The sequence below is a fragment of the Ranitomeya imitator genome, chromosome 3 (assembly GCF_032444005.1).
Source record: "Ranitomeya imitator isolate aRanImi1 chromosome 3, aRanImi1.pri, whole genome shotgun sequence".
NCBI lineage: Eukaryota > Metazoa > Chordata > Amphibia > Anura > Dendrobatidae > Ranitomeya > Ranitomeya imitator.
This window is the reverse complement of record NC_091284.1, coordinates 379,054,611-379,074,370: the sequence shown is the minus strand read 5'-3', so window position 1 is coordinate 379,074,370 and position 19,760 is coordinate 379,054,611. Positions and strand designations below refer to the sequence as shown.

Below are 19,760 nucleotides of genomic sequence, written 5' to 3'. Positions count from 1 at the left end.
AAAATCTCCTGATAGCTAGCTGCATTGACCCTGCCCTTGATGAAACACAGTGGACCAACACCAGCAGCTGACATGGCACCCCACACCATCACTGACTGTGGGTACTTGACACTGGACTTCAGGAATTTTGGCATTTCCTTCTCCCCAGTCTTCCTCCAGACTCTGGCACCTTGATTTCCGAATGACATGCAAAATTTGCTTTCATCAGAAAAAAGTACTTGGGACCACTTAGCAACAGTCCAGTGCTGCTTCTCTGTAGCCCAGGTCAGGCGCCTCTGCCGCTGTTTATGGTTCAAAAGTGGCTTTACCTGGGGAATGCGGCACCTGTAGCCCATTTCCTGCACACGCCTGTGCACGGTGGCTCTGGATGTTTCCACACCAGACTCAGTCCACTGCTTCCTCAGGTTCCCCAAGGTCTGGAATCGGTCCTTCTCCACAATCTTCCTCAGGGTCCGGTCTCCTCTTCTCGTTGTACAGCGTTTTCTGCCACATTGTTTCCTTCCAACAGACTTACCATTGAGGTGCCTTGATACAGCACTCTGGGAACAGCCTATTTGTTGAGAAATTTCTTTCTGGGTCTTACCCTCTTGCTTGAGGGTGTCAATGATGGCCTTCTTGACATCCGTCAGGTCGCTAGTCTTACCCATGATGGGGGTTTTGAGTAATGAACCAGGCAGGGAGTTTATAAAAGCCTCAGGTATCTTTTGCATGTGTTTAGAGTTAATTAGTTGATTCAGAAGATTAGGGTAATAGGTCGTTTAGAGAACCTTTTCTTGATATGCTAATTTATTGAGACAGGTTTTTTGGGTTATCAGGAGTTGTATGCCAAAATCATCAGTATTAAAACAATAAAAGACCTGACAAATTTCAGTTGGTGGATAATGAATCTATAATATATGAAAGTTTAATTGTAATCATTACATTATGGTAAATAATGAAATTTAACACTATATGCTAATTTTTTGAGAAGGACCTGTATATAATTGTATTTCTGAACATGTTTTTGTAAACAGCTAAAATAACAAAACTTGTGTCACTGTCCAAATATTTCTGGCCCTAATTGTAACTATAGGATTAGTAATGGATAGGTGTCTCATAGATGTAAAGTAAGCTGCGGAGACACCATCACATGTTTCTCAACGCAAGCAATGAATAGCCATGCCTTTCCCCGGGAAGGAACAACCACGGGAAGGGCAGCATCCAATAAAGGAAAACCACCTATGCCAAGCATGGTATCCATCCACAGACAGCTGTTTCGGGGTTTTTGCCCCTCATCAGTGTGGAGTAGGAAACTGGCTATTAGGAGCAGTGCCTAGTAAAAGGCTGTGAAGGTACAGATGAATGACCTCGGGAAGACCAAAACATCCAACACCGCGGAGACACCATCACGTGTTTCTCAACGCAGTGATCCAGAACACTGCCCCCATCCCTTATGGGAAATATGCAAATGCATGTAAAGTAAGCTACGGAGACACCATCACATGTTTCTCAACACAAGCAATGAATAGCCAGGCCTTTCCCCGGGAAGGAAAAACCACGGGAAGGGCAGCATCCAATAAAGGAAAACCACCTATGCCAATTATGGCAGGGGTCCCCAACTCCAGTCCTCAAGGCCCACCAACATGTCATGTTTTCAGGATTTCCTTAGTCTTGCCCAGGTAATAATTGCATCACCTGTGCAATGCAAAGGAAATCCTGAAAACATGACCTGTTGGTGGGCCTTGAGGACTGGAGTTGGGGACCTCTGAATTATGGCATCCATCCACAGACAGCTGTTTCGGGGTTTTTGCCCCTCATCAGTGTGGATTAGGAAACTGGCTATTAGGAGCAGTGCCTAGTAAAAGGCTGTGAAGGTACAGATGAATGACCTCGGGGAGTGATCACTGCGTTGAGAAACACGTGATGGTGTCTCCGCGGTGTTGGATGTTTTGGTCTCCCCGAGGTCATTCATCCAAGCACTATTTCAGGGCAACTTCCCTCAATAAAGATCCTGTTTTGGAGGAGGAGAGAGCTCAGTTAGTAGTAGAAGTCTGTGTGCGAGGACAGACAGGAGTGGAGCACAGACGAAAGTGAGAGCTCCAGGAGGCCATGAGCAGGCCTCTGAAGAGTATCAGCGCAAGAATCCAGGTAGCGGGAGCCCAAGGCTTTTGTGTATTATAAAACACAGAGCAGAACCGGAGGGTATTATTCTACAAGGACATTGCCCATAATTACCTGTGGCACAGCAGCACCTAGGAGCCTGGAGTCACCGAGAACAGACCCCAGTTCACACAGCCCGAGCTGCCTGCCATACAGGTACCTGTCCTAGGACAGCAGAACGATTAAAGACCTTGTTGAGACACTTAGGGGCAGCAGGGACTTAGAGACAGAAAGCGCAGAGTGCTAGGCTCCCATCTGACTTACCCAGGGGAACTTGCGTGCCTCTGGACTGCCCGGACTTCTCTGCCTGCCCTGTGGTCTGGTGCCCTGGACTGTGGATGCTGAAGTCTTCAGTAAAGGTAAAGAGACTGCAACCTAGTATCCTCGATCTTCTAATCACTATCTAAACACCGGGAGCCCTGGGGATATGCTTCACCTGTGGGAAGTTATACCATCTAGCTGCCATAACACCACTGCAGCGGACCCCTAAAGCAGCGTCGGTCATCCTGACCGAATACCACAGGTGGCGTCACGAACACAAACTTTATCCCTTTAAAGACCTTTCCCTTTTACATGGGCGCCCTGGGCCACGGACTGAGTCGCAGCCACCGTGACATCCCCATGTGAAGTACTGGACCTGGTACCGAGTAACCCCTGGCCCGTGGGGTGACTCATCTTGGCGTCACGAACAGGATCTACTGACCCTGAAAATTGGGTCATGTGCGCCTAAAGGACTGTGCCTAACTGTTTAGTGCCAGAGACTGTGTATTGTGAATTGCCGCCCAAATCCGCCATTGCAGTGCCGCGTGGAGCATTAGGAGGAGACATACCTTCGTGGGCGGAGCCAGCCAAAAAGAGAGCGAAGCAGGAAAAAGGGTGCCGTGCTGCTGAGAAGAACGCCGGAAGTGAAGACGTCGTACAGCAAAGCCGGAAGAAAAGATGCTGCAAAGTGCTTAGCGGAGCACCGGAGAAACCACTGCAGATTCCGGGGAGGAGATCCGACTTCTACCAGGTCAGCAAGGGGAAGAGCCATGTCTAATCCGGGAGGGGAGTTGGCGGCAGTCGCAGCCGCAGACCTCATAGCACCCCCAAGCCTAGCAGCGGACGCACCTGCAAGCCCAGTGATGTCCCCGGGCCCCGCGGAGAACACAGCTGTAGTCCCCGTACCGCTAGCCGAGGCCGCAGCTCCTATAAGCAAACCGGACACGCCACAGCGGCCATCATACCCTTGTCCATGCCGTACATACCAGGAGCAGCCTGGCTCCTGCAATATTCTGGCGAACCACATATGTTCACCGATTTTAAAGAAAGACTCTGTAGCCTCTTGGAAGTATATCACCTGACAGAGCATCAGAAGATTCATATTCTAACTGGCCAACTTTCTGGAGCGGCCCTGAGGGAGGTAAAATCCTGGCCGGATGTGGATAAAGGGACTGTGCAGCAGATCTTTGCTAAGCTCAAAGTTACTTTTGACACCCGCACCGCTGCAGAGATAAAAATGAAGTTCTTCGGGTGTAAGCAAAAAGCCCAAGACAGTATATGGGACTATGCTCTTAATTTGCAGGAGGCACTCCAGGCTGTTGAACAAGTAGATCCTAACAGCATACAGGATGCAGATAAACTTTTGAAAGAGCAGTTCATTGAGGGGCTTCTATCTCATACCCACAAGGCTCAATTACGTATTCTGGCTTTGCAAAACCCCAACCTAGACTTTGCACAATTTAAGGACAACGCCATCTGGGTGTTGCACGAACCTCCATCCAGCTGTGCAGTACCTCCTAAGACTAGCCCTCACGTACCACCAGGAGGTGGCGTCATATCCTCAAATCCCTGCTGAGTCCGATGCCCAGGTCCTCGATGATGATTCTCCCGCAGGACTACGTCTCCAGATGCAGGAGCTGACCAAGAACTTTGCTGCATTAGCCTTGATCGTGCAGTCCCTACAGGTGGCCCCCAAGGAGAAGATCGAGCTGGCGTCCAGACCGGAGGATGTTCCCTGGCGACGACAGAAGAGGATCCCGCCGACCAGAGGGAGAGACGATGATCGCTATCATCAGGACGAACAACCCATCTGCCGCCAACCAGCAGGCCACATTGCAAGGTACTGTCATTTAAACGAGCAACCCCTGGGACAGAGGGTTTTCTGGATAAAACTGCTGATTTTTTTTTAGACGCTTATGTGAACTTACCCTTGGATTGGATTTTGTTATAACTGAGTGAGCAATGTGACTTAAAAGTCTCCTCACCTTGGTATGTCAAGCTTGACATGTCACTCTCCTTGGATCCCGATCAGACACCTCACACCTAGCCAAACCAGATCTCACACTTTGCACTGATGAGGGGCAGCACCCCGAAACAGTGTCTGTAAATTGAGATTTTGGTTTTGGCTTTTATCCTACGTCCTGTGACAAGGCTGTTTAGAGAGTCAATATTGACTTTTACGATTGCTACTTCCTATACATGGCATTAACGTTCTAGTCCTCTTCCCCTCTGAAGAGGCAATTTGCATCTTTATAATCAAGACACCACTACACCACACACATTTTATGAATGAGAGCAAATTAACCTTAAAGACATTTCTATTTTCAAAGATGAATCAGTAGTGCAAGCAATGAAAAGATATATTCTATTAGATACAAATGTCTTTTTGTCATTTTTTAAACCACTTCTTTTTCCTGCTCTGATCGCACTCTCTGAATCACAGGGTGAAATAGGTCCAAAGAGTCTGTGCACAGAGAGATCGGGAAACATGCTGCGGCTTAGGAAAGTCTATAGAGGGTAGAAATGAAGAGAGGACATGCTTCTGGACGTGGACTGCTGCTTGAGGTGAGTATTGTACCTCACACCAGAGCTGGGATCACAGTTACACTGCTCAGTATTGCTGTATCATGTGCATGCTTCTACAGAGAAATAGAGGAGCTTGGTCTCTTATTTTCTATGTAAGCAGTGTAGACATCATGGCAGCTAATCTTTTCACTCTAATGCTAAGGTCATGGAGAATTTACAATCAGAAATTGTGCCTATAATAAAAAAGAAAATCAACCACTAAAAGATGTTAGATGCAGAAATAGCTATATTACCTTCCTCATGTGCACAAAAATCATGTTCTATCGTAACATGTCAATACATATGGAATAAAAGAAACTTAACTTACCCAACCAAGGTTTTAGAAAGCCATAAAATAATTTATCTTTCGGTGCAATGGCAGCTGTGAACAAAAAAATAATAGTGATTGTTAGAAAGATAGAAAAAAAATATGTTGCAGTTTATGTAAAGGATGCCGAAGTCAAGAAATGTGAATAGTGTAGTATCATGTTTGAAGTTGCTATTAATAAGTGTCATGAAGAAGTAATGCATTTAGTACATTTTTACTTCTTTTCTGTGTGTAGACTGCAATATATTAGGGATGCACAACCTTTTTTTGGTCCGAGTAACAAATTGTGTGATTGTACGACACCATATAAAGTATGAAGGGGTATTTTGATCCAAGGTATATATCAACAGGACTATATATGCTATAGTCTAATAAGTGGGTGTTCCATTTGTAGAACATCCACTATTGTTGGAGGGATAGAGGACGTCCGTTACACTATTTATTCCAGACAATAGCTATCCCATTAGTTTATGAGAGTTAGTGAACCCCGGACAAATCAGAGATGTCTGTTGGCCATACAAAATGGCATTGTGGGCCACAATTTGTGCACCCCGCTATAGAGTAAGCATTCTCAAAAAGAATGACCTAGTGTGTAGAACAAACAAGACAATTATAAGAGAGGATTATATGAGGACCAATTCACTGCGCTGTATAGAAATGACCAGTTGAGCCGTGTAAAATGTAAATGAGTCTTGGTTATTTTGTATTTCAATGTGTACAAAGAGCAATACAAGTCATAGGAATTAAATGGGTTGTCAACCATTTGGACAACTCCTTCTCATTCCTCACGTTTCGCCCCATTAAAACATCTATACTCACCTCCGGTGCCGACGCCGTTCCAGCAATGTCGGCATTCAAGTTCCCGGGGCTCACGAGAAGTTGTTATGTCACATGTACCCTGCGCCCAATCAGCGTGGCGTCACTGTCCCTGCCTTCGGACAAATCAAACATCAAGAGGCAGTCAAAAGAGCAGCCGCAGCCTTGAGTTCTTGATTATGTTCAGTACGTTCGAAGGCGGAGACAGTGACGCCCATGCTAATTGGGGCAGGGCTCACGTGACGTAATAACCTCACATGAGCCCAAGGACCGCGATTGCCAACACCGCTGGCATGAGGTGAGTACAGGTGATTTTATTTTAACTGGGGCAAACATGAGGAATGAGGAGGAGTTTTCGTAGTAGTGGACAACCTCTTAAAATATATTAATACATGTGGTGGCGGTCAAAGACATAGCAGCAAAAACAAGTACAATTCTGAATAACAAAATACATGACACCATAAAACAATGACAACTGAACTGGTCACTGACAGTTTATTCTCCAAAATCGCAAAGCAACACTGCAAACGAACATAGCCCAAGCACATCCACCTGCCCTCCGATAGATGCCACGGGTCACTATAGCCGTGGTTCATTGCCCTGTGGTTTTATAAAATTCACAGAGCTCTAATGTAATTGTGACTATATAATGAACCTGCCTCCTACAAACTGCAGCGGACATGCAGACTGGGCAGTTCGACAGCGCCTAACACAAAGCGTTGCAGGCTGCATGCTACCATTGGGTAACATATTTAATTATGGCAAAATGAAAGATGACCCAGTAAAGTGCTTTAGTGGTTGCCCACTGTCTGGCTAAATTCCCACAAGTGTATAAAAAAAAAAATTTGCCTGACTTTCAACCAGAAATCTCACGTGATTTTTTTTAGCATTTGTCATCCATGTGCCATCTGTTTTCATACAGCTGCAGTTATTACAAATGTAAAATACTAAATAGCAGTTCTTTAACATAGGAAACGTATGTACAGTGGCATGTAAAAGTTTGGGCACCCCTGGTCAAAATTACTGTTGAACAGTTGAGCAAGTTGAAGGGATTCAGAAGTCACGTTGAGTGACTGAAGACGTTTACCACCAGACTGGCCAACCTCTTAAATTAAAAGTCTGACGGATCCTCCTGCACCAGTCAGGAGATGGACTCCAGTCATCAACTAGAGTACATTTCTTGTATAATTTAGGACACTTCCTGATGAAATTATACTGAATCTGTTGGAAAATGCTAGGTCATGTTTTCTACTTTAAGCAAAAAGAGGCATGGCCATTTGCAGGTGTACAAAGGTTGATAAATACCCCACTCCCTATTTTCATTGAGTCTGTAGACAAATTCAGCATGCGCACATGCATAAAAATTCTGGTGTGAACAGTCCTAACATTTTTTAGCAATGCTATATGTCATGTGTCACATGACACAGACACTTGACCTACAGATTTCTTGAATGTACCCCACCTTTCGAATACCGGCAAAAACCTCTGTGACAAGGTATTTCATTACCCATTTTAATTGCAGAAAGGCTGCTTCTTTTTTTTAATCAGCAGATAGAAAGCAAAGCATGCACATTTTTGAAGCTGAGGACAGTAACGTCAGAGAGGGTAGACTACCTGGAACCTGAAACACAGGCTTAATATAATTAGGATGGAAAAGCCTTACGATAGGATAATAAAGGCTAAACCACCAGGAGCAGCCATAGATGTATTGCTTGACCAACTCGTTCACCACCAGCAATCCTTCTTCTGTATTCCTAATCTGGAGTGATGGGAAGTTAGTCAGATAGTTGGCAACAAGGAATTAAGATGTACAAATATGGCATTTAAAAATTGTACTAATATGAGAATTAAGTTCACATAGTTACGTTTTATAGTTCAGATTACCAAGATAAAGAAACATAGGCTAATTCCAAATGTCTGACTTTCAAGGTCTCCTGAGCCAAACTCAACAGCTTCATATATGTTTATGCGGCTATTAAAACTTGATTCATCATAGCTATTAAAGCAGAAAACTGGGGTAAAAAGCTTTAAAAAGTTGCTACATTTCTGCACAACATGAGGCGGTGCACACATTTTGCAATTTTTAGCATTTTTACGCCATTTTTGCTCAGCTCTGACAAAGTGGACAGAGCTTGGACGTGACAGGAGCATGTTGAATTCTGCTTGTCAAATTCATGACGAATGAAGGTGTATTTTACATCATAAGTCTTACTCCTGTCCCTGACTAGTGTAAGATTAGTGATGAGGTACACAGAGGCGCACATCACTTTGTGTTACGCCTGACTTTTAAGAGTCATGTGCCTCTTAATGAAAAAAGAGCCTCAAACTCCATCATCAAGACCAGAGTAGAAAACGCTGGTCTTGATGAAGAATCAGGGCAAAAGCTTAAGTTGTAATCTATTGAGGAACTCGGAAAGTGTCTTAATTTCTGGCATCACCAGCACAGAGCAGATGAATTACAACATTGTATGAATACGCTGAGTGACAGGCACTCTTTGTAGCGGCTCCACACTTTCTACAATAGATGAGGGTCATGACCATGACAATACATTCTCTTAACAGGACTATTCATTCCCTGTCTCACAACTCTAAATAAATGTTAACACCTCACATCTTTCTCCATCTCCCAGTGCCCCTACCACATCTCTCATCCCAGTGTAGGACTTTGCCATGTAAAGTATTTCAAACACATCAGAGAAAACATAGTCCACACTGTCCCTCTACTAAATTGCTCACGTTTCTCTCTCCCCCATAAAAAGATTTCCACCCTGCTATCCATATTGCCCCATACCACTTGTGTACTTCACTTTAACTCTCACCCAAACTTACAACTGTATTAATTCAGCCTTGACCCATCTCTAAAACTAACCACTGGCACCTTCCCTTCTTTTAAATATACAACCAATGCATCAATCCTTAAGACCACATACTTTGACCCATCCTCTTCGTCCAGATATTGTATAATCTCACAACAATATATGCATATTGATCTTACCTTCCACCTGATTCAACTCATTTTTGGCAGACTACAAACCACATCTTAAGAAGCTGCTCAAGATCTGACATCTGCTGAAGCCTCAAACAGTTTAAACTCTCTAGATGTCAGAGCATAAATGCAAGATGTAAAAAAAAAAAATCCTTGTACTCACCTCTCCGGTCTACGTCATGGCGTGTGCACATTTGCAGAAAAGTCCCTGGGCTTGTCAGATCCAGAAGTTCCGCCCTAGCATGAGGGACTCAGAACTCAGTGGCGGCAATAAGATTGTGTGATGAGAACCGGACTTGTCCAACAGCCTCCATTTTGCTAAATCCATGAAGAATCAAATGTCAAAAATCTGCATTTGGTCGAGTGCAGATTTTTATAAAATTCAAATAGAATTCAATTCCATTCAAATGCACTGCTCAAAAAAATAAAGGGAACACTAAAATCCCACATCCTAGATATCACTGAAATATTCCAGTTGCAAGCCTTTTTTCATTTCATAGTGGAATGCTTTGAGAACAAAACATAAAACATGGAGATCTAGATTTGGAATGATACTCAAAATAAGAGTGGAAAATCAAATTACAGGATAATCCAACTTCAGTGGAAATGCCTCAAGACAAGGAAACCTACCAAGAATACTTAATGATGAAATCACCACTGAATGTAAGTAGATACAAATATGATATATCTCTCTTTTAATAAAGAACACCTCTTTGTATAAGATATAATACCAGCACCATAAAATCATTGGGATGTTCAGTAACAAATGTTAGGATATATGGAGTGCCCAATAATAATACCACATATAAGATTAACAGTGCTTCACTTATATTGAGATACCCACTGATTGGATGTGGGATTGAGTGGAGTGTACATATGTTTGGAAACTGCCGGATTATGGAACGGAGTGTGGAAGACTGGTTGTAGATGGGCATGGCAATCAGGGACATCTTAGACACAAAATGTGCCCCAGCATATGGGAATTATGTTTCCAGGAACGCGGGTATGTGCTCATCAGGCCTGCGCTGTAGCATTATTGAGTCGCCCGCCAAGGCCGTGGGGTACTCGGTACCGGGTCCTGCGTTCACATGGGGATGTCACAGTGGCGACCCAGTCCGTGGCCCTGGGCACCCATGTAAAAGGGGAAAGGTCTTTAAAGGGAATAAAGTTTATGTTCGTGACCCCACCTGTGGTATTCGGTCAGTGGGGACCTATGCTGCTTTAAGGGGTCCTCTGGGGTGATGTTATGGCAGCTAGATGGTACACCTTCCCACAGGTGAAGTATATCCCCAGGGCTCCCGGTGTGTAGATGGAAGATGGTGAGAGGTGCAGTGAAGAACGAGGACACAGGTTTGCAGTCTCTTTACATTATTTACTGAAGACTTCAGCAGCCACAGTCCAGAGCACCAGATCATAGGGCAGGCAGGGTCCGGCCGGCTTGGAGGCAAGTTAGGAGTCCCCTTATCCAGGTGGAAATCAAAGCCTTCCTCTAGTGCCATGGTGTTGTCCTCTAGTTGCCTATGGCTTCAGATAAGGTCCTCACAGGTGTTCTCTCTCTGTCGCCCATATAGGATAGGACACGACCCGTATGACTGGTAACTTGAGCCAGTTTATAGGGACTCTAGCATGCTCCAGGCTCTAAGGGTGTCATCGTGCCTCCTGGGTACTAAGGCAGACAGGTAACTTGGAGTTCAGCTGTCCTGCCGGTCTCTGATGTAAGTTTTAGAGGCCCTTAAATCCTCAGTGTTCCGGCTACCGGTCTCTGCGCCTCAGAAGGAGGCAGCCTGCTCGTGGCAGATGCTGCTGCTTTCCTTAACGTTCACTGCAATCTATTCGGCTTTCTGTATGTCTCTTTCCAGGAACTGCTGCACTGCGGCTACACAGCTCCGTAAACCCTCTTCTGCCTCAGACTGCTCCAGTCTGTTTCCTGGCAAGAACTGACTAACTTTCCCTACAGACTACCATATATATGGGGAGTCACCTAGTGAATAGGATCAAAAGCTCCCCCTGGTGGCCTGGAATGTGAATGTGTTGCATGCTTGTGTTTACCTGGTGCCAGTTATCCATTCTTGCCTCCAAACGTAACATCACCTCCCCCGTGAGGGAAGCAATGCTACAGTGACGACCAAGACCCTGGGGCGCCACATTATCACATCTATAATATGCATTAAATTATTGTATTTAGTGATATACATTTATTCTGAAAAAAAAAATTCTGTCACTAAATACAATAATTTTATGCAAATTATAGATTATGCTACAGCGCAGGCCTGATGAATGTGATTTTTTTTTCAATACATATTATATTCAGTATGTAATATAGGGGGCAAGTCACTGAGGGATCAGTGAGCTGTCAGAAGCCGTACACATGAATACCTAAGCTGAGCACCACATGAAGACCTCCCCACAGGCCGCCTCGGAGAAACAAGCATATCATTAACTCAAAACTGAAAATAAAGATTAAGCAACCACTACAAGACATATATCATGAACCAAGGCATCATTATAATCAGTAGAAAGGCATCAACTACAGCCTGGCACTGTCTGTAGGTTACTGAGCACAATCCTGCTGACAGGTTTCCTTTAAGACCTCTTTATTTGCTCTTCACTTGTCTGTTTCTCACACAACTGTCTTCAAGATCTCTCTTGCATATCCCCCATACTCAGAAACTAATAGTCAGACTCTCCCAGCCACAAAATTTTGAAAAGCAACCGGATACACAAAAACCCTGCTTTCACTACCTTACTGCTGAAGCAGCTCCCATCCTTTCAGTTAGCAAAATCCGGTTAACGGACAAAAGGCCTTGAGAACTGCCTCCCTCCACCGGGAATCTTCTTTGGCCTCTTGTGCGTCATGCTACTACAATGTGTTAGGCTAGTTAATCAAAAGAGGGGCTGAAGATGTCAGGAGGTAGAATTCAGTTCTCAGGGCTCCGCTCCTGCAACCACAGATTACTGACGAACCAGGTCCTGTGAATTGATTCTCTCCAACTCTAGTCCACAGGAACCATGTTATGAAAAGGACAGCACAAATTGGGGGATTAAGATGGGTGCAGCATCACCCATATGACACACTTATTGTAAGGGACCAGTTCTTCTTTCCCTTTAGTAAATGTGGGAAAAAGTGCTACTGTTGAGCCATCACGGTGTTCTGAAGCATTTACTACAGTAGAACATGAATAGCTGGGACTATGCTGCGGGATTCCAGTCTTGGCAGACACAAACATACCTAAAAGGTTTATACCAGCTAACAGACGTTCAGTGAATACTGAAAGACACAGTCCCATCCCATAGCATTGAGAAAACTGATAAAGGACATGTGTCGTGAAACCTGAGAATTGCTATGGTCGCAAGTGAGATTATAGGCCTCTGTTATTGTGAAGCACATACAAACGTTGCTAAGAAACTTGCACCTTTGTAGATATGAAGCGGTTAACCTCTGTGTGAAACTGCATCATGGACGTTACTGTGCCTGACATTAATGATATCTGTTTTATTCTTCTGTCTGTCCAGTAAAGTTGCCTTTGAGTTTGACTTCCTGACTCCATGGTCATCCTTGGTCTGCGCTCCTATCCCAGAGTTCCTGAAATGCTCAGTGGCTGTTCCTTACATATGTATTTATCTAGATTATATCTCCACACCAGAATCACTTTACCATCGCATAACATAGTACAGATAGATAACAATTTTGAAGAATTTTCAAATTAGTTTCAACCAAAATAGGAGAACTATATTGATCAAAGTTTTTGTCTCACCACTACAAAAGACTGAATGTTTCAACGATGATGCCAAGTACTATACCTGGTGCAGCAACAACAGGTTTGAGGGTTTCCGGATGAATCAGTGATACTACAGGGTTGGTTGGTCCCATCCAAGTCTTGATATAGTAGGTAAATTTGCTGACTTGCTTGCTGACTTCATTCATTCCCTCTTCATTAGGTAAAAACTACAAGCAATGATAGGCATAATGCAAAGTTAAGCTGCAGCAAGAGGTTAGGACTGAAGCATAATAAAAGCATTAAAAGGGAGCAAAGACAAAGAGCAAATCTTTTATAGCTCCAGAGCAAGAAGAGCCCATTGGATGCTGCGGTAAAGCTAATTCCATGGTATGGCCCATTTAGACGAGCAGACGCAAGCTTTTAAATGGCTGGCTATCCACTATATGCAAGTTGATCGGCAGATGTTAATTGGCCAGTTTACACAGGCCTTTGAATGTTCTATGAGTACAGAAAGATCATTTTATAATCTGTGAGAATAGAATATCAGCAATATATCACCTGTTTACACAGGATTACGTGTTGCTGCTAATAATGAGTTTTAAGCCTGCTTAAAAATGATCATATCCAATGAATCAGCATTTTTCCTTGTCTGTTATTGCCGACCTGTTTAGACAGGCCGATAGTGAATGAGCATTCATAGGACTTTCATTCTCGACTGATTATTGCCTGGTCTAAATGGATTTACATTTATTTTGCTTATTGTATCATTGTAACTAGGAGGTTCTATCAGTGTCGGATGGAGAAGCCAAGGGCCCACCAGTAACATTGACTCCGGGGCCCAATGTTCAGCTACATGCAAATATTACATTATCCTTATTCACAAATTTAATCTCTGCTTCTATACAATACACTGAATGAATACTTCTGCCTGTACGTAAAGAATCAAGTGTATTATGCTAATTACTGCTTATATATGGTGGTGGGGGTCCATTGGTAATTGCCCTTTTCACCTGTGGGCCAGTCCAAGCCTGGGTGCCACATTAAAACAACGGTGTGTATTTAAATGAAAATTCAGAATAGACCTTGGAAATCCAGGTCCCAGAGTCTGGAGGAAGAGTGGAGAGGCCACAATCCAAGCTGCTTGAGGTCTAGTGGGAAGTATCCACAGTGATGGCTTGGGGAGCCATGTCATCTGCTGGTGTAGGTCCACTATGTATTATCAAGACCAAAGTCAGTGCAGCCGTCTACCAGGAAATTTTAGAGCACTTCATGCTTCCCTCTGCCGACAAGCTTTTTGGAGATGGAAATTTCATTCTCCAGCAGGACTTGACACCTGTCCACACTGCCAAAAGTACCAATACCTGGTTTAAAAACAACAGTATCACTGTGCTTGATTGGCCAGCAAACTCACCTGACCTTAACCCCATAGAGAATCTATTGTCAAGACGAAGATGAGAGACACCAGACCAAACAATGCAGACGAACTGAAGGCTGCTATCAAAGCAACCTGGGCTTCCATAACTCCTCAGCAGTGTCAAAGGCTAATCGCCCCAATGCCACGCCGCATTGATGCAGGAATTGATGCAAAAGGAGCCCCGACCAAGTATTCAGTGCATTTACTGAACAGATTTTAAAATCATCTTTCAAGCTGCTGTTAGAAATTATTCTAATTTACTGAGATAATGACTTTTGAGTTTTCATTGGCTGTAAGCCATAATCATCAATATTAACAGAAATAAACACTTGAAATAGATCACTATATTTGTAATGACTATATATGAGTTTCACTTTTTGTATTGAAGAACTGAAATAAATTAACTTTTTGATGATATTCTAATTTTCTGAGAAGCACCTGTATGTGGCACATGAGAAAGACTTTTGGAGCATTTTTATTAGTAACTCTCCCATTCATTCTACTTAGAACCCAATAATACGGCTGAGCATCTCTGTAAGTTTCATTCTACTTTACATTAACAGCAGGTCTAAAGTGCAAGTTATGACTTTAACAAATAAAATACTTTGAAGAGCTATGTAAATTACCTCTTCAGAGAGGGGGAGAACTTGAACTCTATAGCGCCACCTGTTGGAAGCAGCAATCCTACAAGCCACTACTGACCCTTTAACGAGCCTTGAAATGTGACTTTGAGATTCTAATTTGGCTTTTTTCCTAATTGCAGACACGTGTTTTGGGGTATTGCCCCTCGTCAGTGCAAAGTATGAGAACTGATTTGGCTGAGTGAGAGGATATAAACAATCTTAAGAACATGCGAGTTATTATTTAGGAAGTGATGCAGCATTAGCACATTAACGCATGCACAAATGCGTAGCAAACACAGCTTCTAAATTGCATTCACCATTTTATCTTCATCTGTTAAAAGTTTATATTGTCTAACCTTAGAATGTAATGAGCCATATTACTAGACAACACAACACAACAGTATAATCAAGATTTGCTTGTTATTCCAATGCAGAATGGCAGCTGGCTGGAAGGTTAAAAGCAGACATAGAAGGTTCGTAGAAAGAGTTACAAAAATGGGACACCGGCAAAAGCCAAAAATTCTTGGTTGGGGTCGCATGTTGGATTTAGGAACACCCAAAGACTTGTGATTCATGGGGCATTATAACAGTATTAACATTCATTTTCTCTGTCACCGGTCTCCCGACACAACAAATCTCACATGACGGTCACAGCTGATTGGCTGCAACCATGACATACTCTATTATGGATAGTACATTAACCGTTTTTATATGGTTGGTTCTGGTTGATGTGATGACCAAACTTTATTGAGCATATTACAAACCTTCCAGGTAGTGTTTCACATATTGCCATGACTTTATTAGTAGACTTGTTCAATGTGCAAGTAGCTCATGTGTTTCTGGTTCTATAATTGTTCTCTTGTTTCTACAAGACTGGGGAGTCCATCACTCCTTTGTGGGTCATTTGCATTAAAGCTGTTCCATCCTGCATGTCCACATGGATATTCCTTCTCTGAACCCTGCTTATACAGGTACTATACAGATGATCAGGTTTTAAATACATCAGATAGGGATTATATACATTAGATAGGACTGCTCTATATGGGTATACCTTGACGATTGGTGGAGCAGCTTAGTATACATTTTTTTGCAAAAAAAGTATCAACTAAATACCCTGTTTTTTTCCATCTTTTTGACTTGCACTTGCTTATTACTGTGAATTTTTTTTTACAACAGAGTATTTTTGACCTTACTGTGCTCTTTTGTGTCTTCATGTGAATGATGCATCCTGTGTCATCACACTTAGTGTTACCCATCGTGCTCCTGCGTACTACAATACATCTACTTTATAGGGGGAAAACCTGGTGACAGGTCCCCTTTAGTGGCCCCGTTAGTATTCTGAGCTATAGACACGTCAGGTATCTTATTTATCTTTCATTACTCATTCTCAACTATGACAGAAAAACAATTTGCCTGTCCATGACTTAGCTGAATGGTCAACAGTCTGAGAAATTGGCAGACATATCTTCTACACACACAGGCTGCCGTCACACTAGCTGTATTTGGTCAGTATTTGGTCAGTATTTGTAAGCCAAAACCAGGATTGGGTGATAAATGCAGAAGTGGTGCATATCTTTCTGTTATACTTTTCCTCTAATTGTTCCACTCTGGGTTTTGGCTTACAAATACTGATGTAAAATACTGACCAAATACTGCTAGTGTGACGGCAGCCACATACTTTGGAAATAAAGGCGTGATACTGTTTAGATTTAACGTACCATTCCGAGGTGTCCGAAAATCCAGCTGCGCCTTGGAGGCTCTGGAAAACAGCTGAGTTTTTTGGCATTGGCCGAATACGCCTGGATGTAAAGCGTCACCTTTAGGAGAGTTCGAGCAATGAGGCCAGCAAATAGCAGAAGTAAAGCGGAGACGGTATATATCCTGAAGGGTGTGTGCTCTAGATTTAGCACATCCAGCAGATGATCCACTATGGGCAGCATCCTGATTAAAGAAAATGAGAACAAAAATATTATAAAATAATAATAAGCGCAGCATGCAGGACTTTGCTCCGATTTTATTTACAGCGTTCATTTTACCATTAAAATGATCTGGTAATATGATTTTCCAGGGAAGTATGATTATGGCGATACCAAACATGCATACTGTAGTTTGTGTTTTATGCAAGTGTTGGATGAAAAAATTCAGAAATTTAAAAAAAAAAAAAAAAATTAATTTTGCTAGTGTTGCTACTTTTTGAGAGCCATAACGTTTTCAATTGTCAACATTTGGAGATGTGAGGGCTTATTTTTTGCACCCCACGCTGATGTTTTTAATCATATCTCATTGCATTTTTTCTGTTGTTGCGGCAACCAACATTACGAGGTTTACCAATCAAATTCATTCATTTTATATTTTGATAGATTGGACTTTTACGAACGAAGGGATACAAAATTTGTGTCTTTTTTTTATTTCTTAATTTTTAATGTGGTAAAGAAGGGTGCGATTTAAACTTTTGATTTTTTTTTCCCCATATTATTTAAACTTTTTTTTAACTTTTCACTGTATTTGTTAGTCCCCTTAGGGGACTTGAAGCTGTGATTGGCTGATCTCATGACAGTGGGATTTAACAGGTGCACAGCAGCAGGCGGAGCTCCGCTTCATTTGCTACTGTTAGAGGCACATGATGGCTGAATAACACAGCCATCATTTGCTGGAAAGCTACAGGCTCGGCGTGCGAGTTCACATCAATGGCAGGGAGACGAATTATGACTGACATAGTATGTCATATGTCGTTAAATAGATCGGTTTTCCTACTAAGTTGCACATCTCTATTTCTAAATCAGAAAATCAAAATGCAAACGTGAACAGAGCCTATTCTTTGTAGTTATGTCAGAAACTTGAGCAACATATCCTAAAAAGTTATTACTTTTCCAATTTCCAAACTTGTGGACATGACTGCTCCTATGTCCTCATAGCAAACAGGTGCAGGAGCTGCCGCTATTTTACCAGACACGTGCATGCTGGGAAGTTTTTATTCCTCAGTGTTGAAAGTCGCGATCAGAATGTGTTCCAAACCTCTACAGGGCCACTCACTTTCTGTGTTAAAGCCAATCTGTCATGAGGATTTTGCTACCCCATCTGAGAGCAGCAGATATCCTGATTTCAGTGATGAATCACTTATTTCATTCATTGCTCCAGTTTTAATAAAATCTCTGTTTTATCTGCTGCAGATCTATCAGTTCTGGGAATGCTGAGCTCTGTATAACTCCAACCACACCACTGATTGATAGATTACTGTGGACACTGCATAGGCAGAAGGCTGCCAATCATTGGTGGGGGTGAGGTTATACAGAGCTCATGAATATGGAGAACTACATGGCAGCAGGTTTACTGGTCCTCTAGTGATAATCTCCTGCTGATGAATCACTGATTTTGCCAAAGCTACATTAAGCAACCCAGTAAGTGACACATCACAGGAAGCTGGGTCTCTGCCCCTATATTATGCTGCTTTCATAATAGGTGGCAAAAACCTGGTGAAAGATTATCTTTAAGGTTAAACTCAATTGTAAAGTATAGATGTGAAGGGAGTGAGATGCACTATTGCAGCCCACCTCTCCACGTCAGTGAGGACTCTGAGTGGGGTATATTAATTTAATAATTTAAAAATCCCCAATATGGTATATGGAAATTAGTTTTCTAAAACAGTTACAGCCTTTATCAACCCCAAAGCCTCAAATGTGACCTGAGAAAGGCCTTCATTACTCAGCCCCATTATTTTCTACTAATAGAAAAATAAAGTGCCTCCTTATCCCAGCCATGTTTGTACAAGTCACTGTCAGTAAAATTGCAGCATAAAAGCTGGAATAAAAGGTTTACACTGCACCTGGGACACCGGATAATTTGTTCTTTACATATTGAGATGATTTCAGAGTCAGATAACCGACATTAATGCAAACAGGAAAAGAAATCCAGCTTCCAAAAATATCAAAATTTATTGAGGATAAAATCCAAAGTCCAATGACATGGTTCACAGGAGAATGAGTAGCAGCAGGCTACGCGTTTCGAACAATGAGTTCTTTTTCAAAGCTGCTCACTATGCATCACAGTATGGTTAAATAGCAGCTGTGACAAATCAGTGAATAAACCTATCACCTGACACATCAGTGGATATATACAATAAAAACATCAAAATAACAGAAAAAGAGGAAAATTAACATACAAGTGCATCAAACATTACATACAAGCTAAACAATGTTGATATCTTAATAGTGGAACATGATTTCTTTGCGAGCATTCAAGCCCACAGGATAGCAAGTGTTAAGGCAGAACATCCAGTAAGCTTCACGCGTCATTAAGCGTCTTTTGAAGTCTCCTCCTCTGGCTGACATCGCAAGCTTCTCAATGCCGACAACACGAAGAAATGCTGTGCTCCTCTGGTGACAGGTAATAAAATGCTTAGAGGCATAAGACATGGAGCGATTACTATCAGTAGAGACAACAATGTCAGTAATATGCTCAGAAATACGGATCTTAAGCGTACGAGTAGTGCAACCTATATTAGGCTAGGGTCACATTGCGTTAGTGCAACCCGTTTAGCGCTAGCGGGTTGCGCTAACGCAATGTTTTTAATGGGGCCGCGTCCTGGGGTCGCGGTAACGTCCCCGCTCTCGCAGATCCCCGATCTGCGAGAGCGGGGAACGGACCGTGGGCGCGCCTCGGACGCTGCAAGCAGCGTCCGCGGCGCGCCAGGAATCACCGGCGCGTCGTTAGCGCGTGCCGAACATGGCACGCGCTAGTGCTGCGCGTTCCCATTGCCGTGAATGGGCGCGCTAACGGACGCGTTGCACGGCGTTAATTTCGCCGTGCAACGCTGTCCGTTAAGCGCGTTCCCATAACGCAATGGGAACCCAGCCTAACTCAGTTTGCATTTTGTGCATGTTATCATATATACCACATTTCTGCTGTTACA

The 19,760-nt window shown here is 42.9% G+C and overlaps 1 protein-coding gene across 1 annotated transcript in view; it reads right to left on the bottom strand.

The window, feature by feature from the left end:
• Nucleotides 1-19,760, bottom strand: part of LOC138669992 (ultra-long-chain fatty acid omega-hydroxylase-like) — a 91,908-nt gene that overhangs the window by 44,545 nt on the left and 27,603 nt on the right. The window contains exons 2-4 of the mRNA XM_069756938.1: nt 16,570-16,792; nt 12,897-13,041; nt 5,294-5,347 (exon numbers count right to left, since the gene is read on the bottom strand). Of these exons, the coding sequence (XP_069613039.1) occupies nt 5,294-5,347; nt 12,897-13,041; nt 16,570-16,791 (421 nt within the window). The 5' untranslated portion in view covers nt 16,792. The remainder of the gene's footprint in view (nt 1-5,293; nt 5,348-12,896; nt 13,042-16,569; nt 16,793-19,760) is intronic.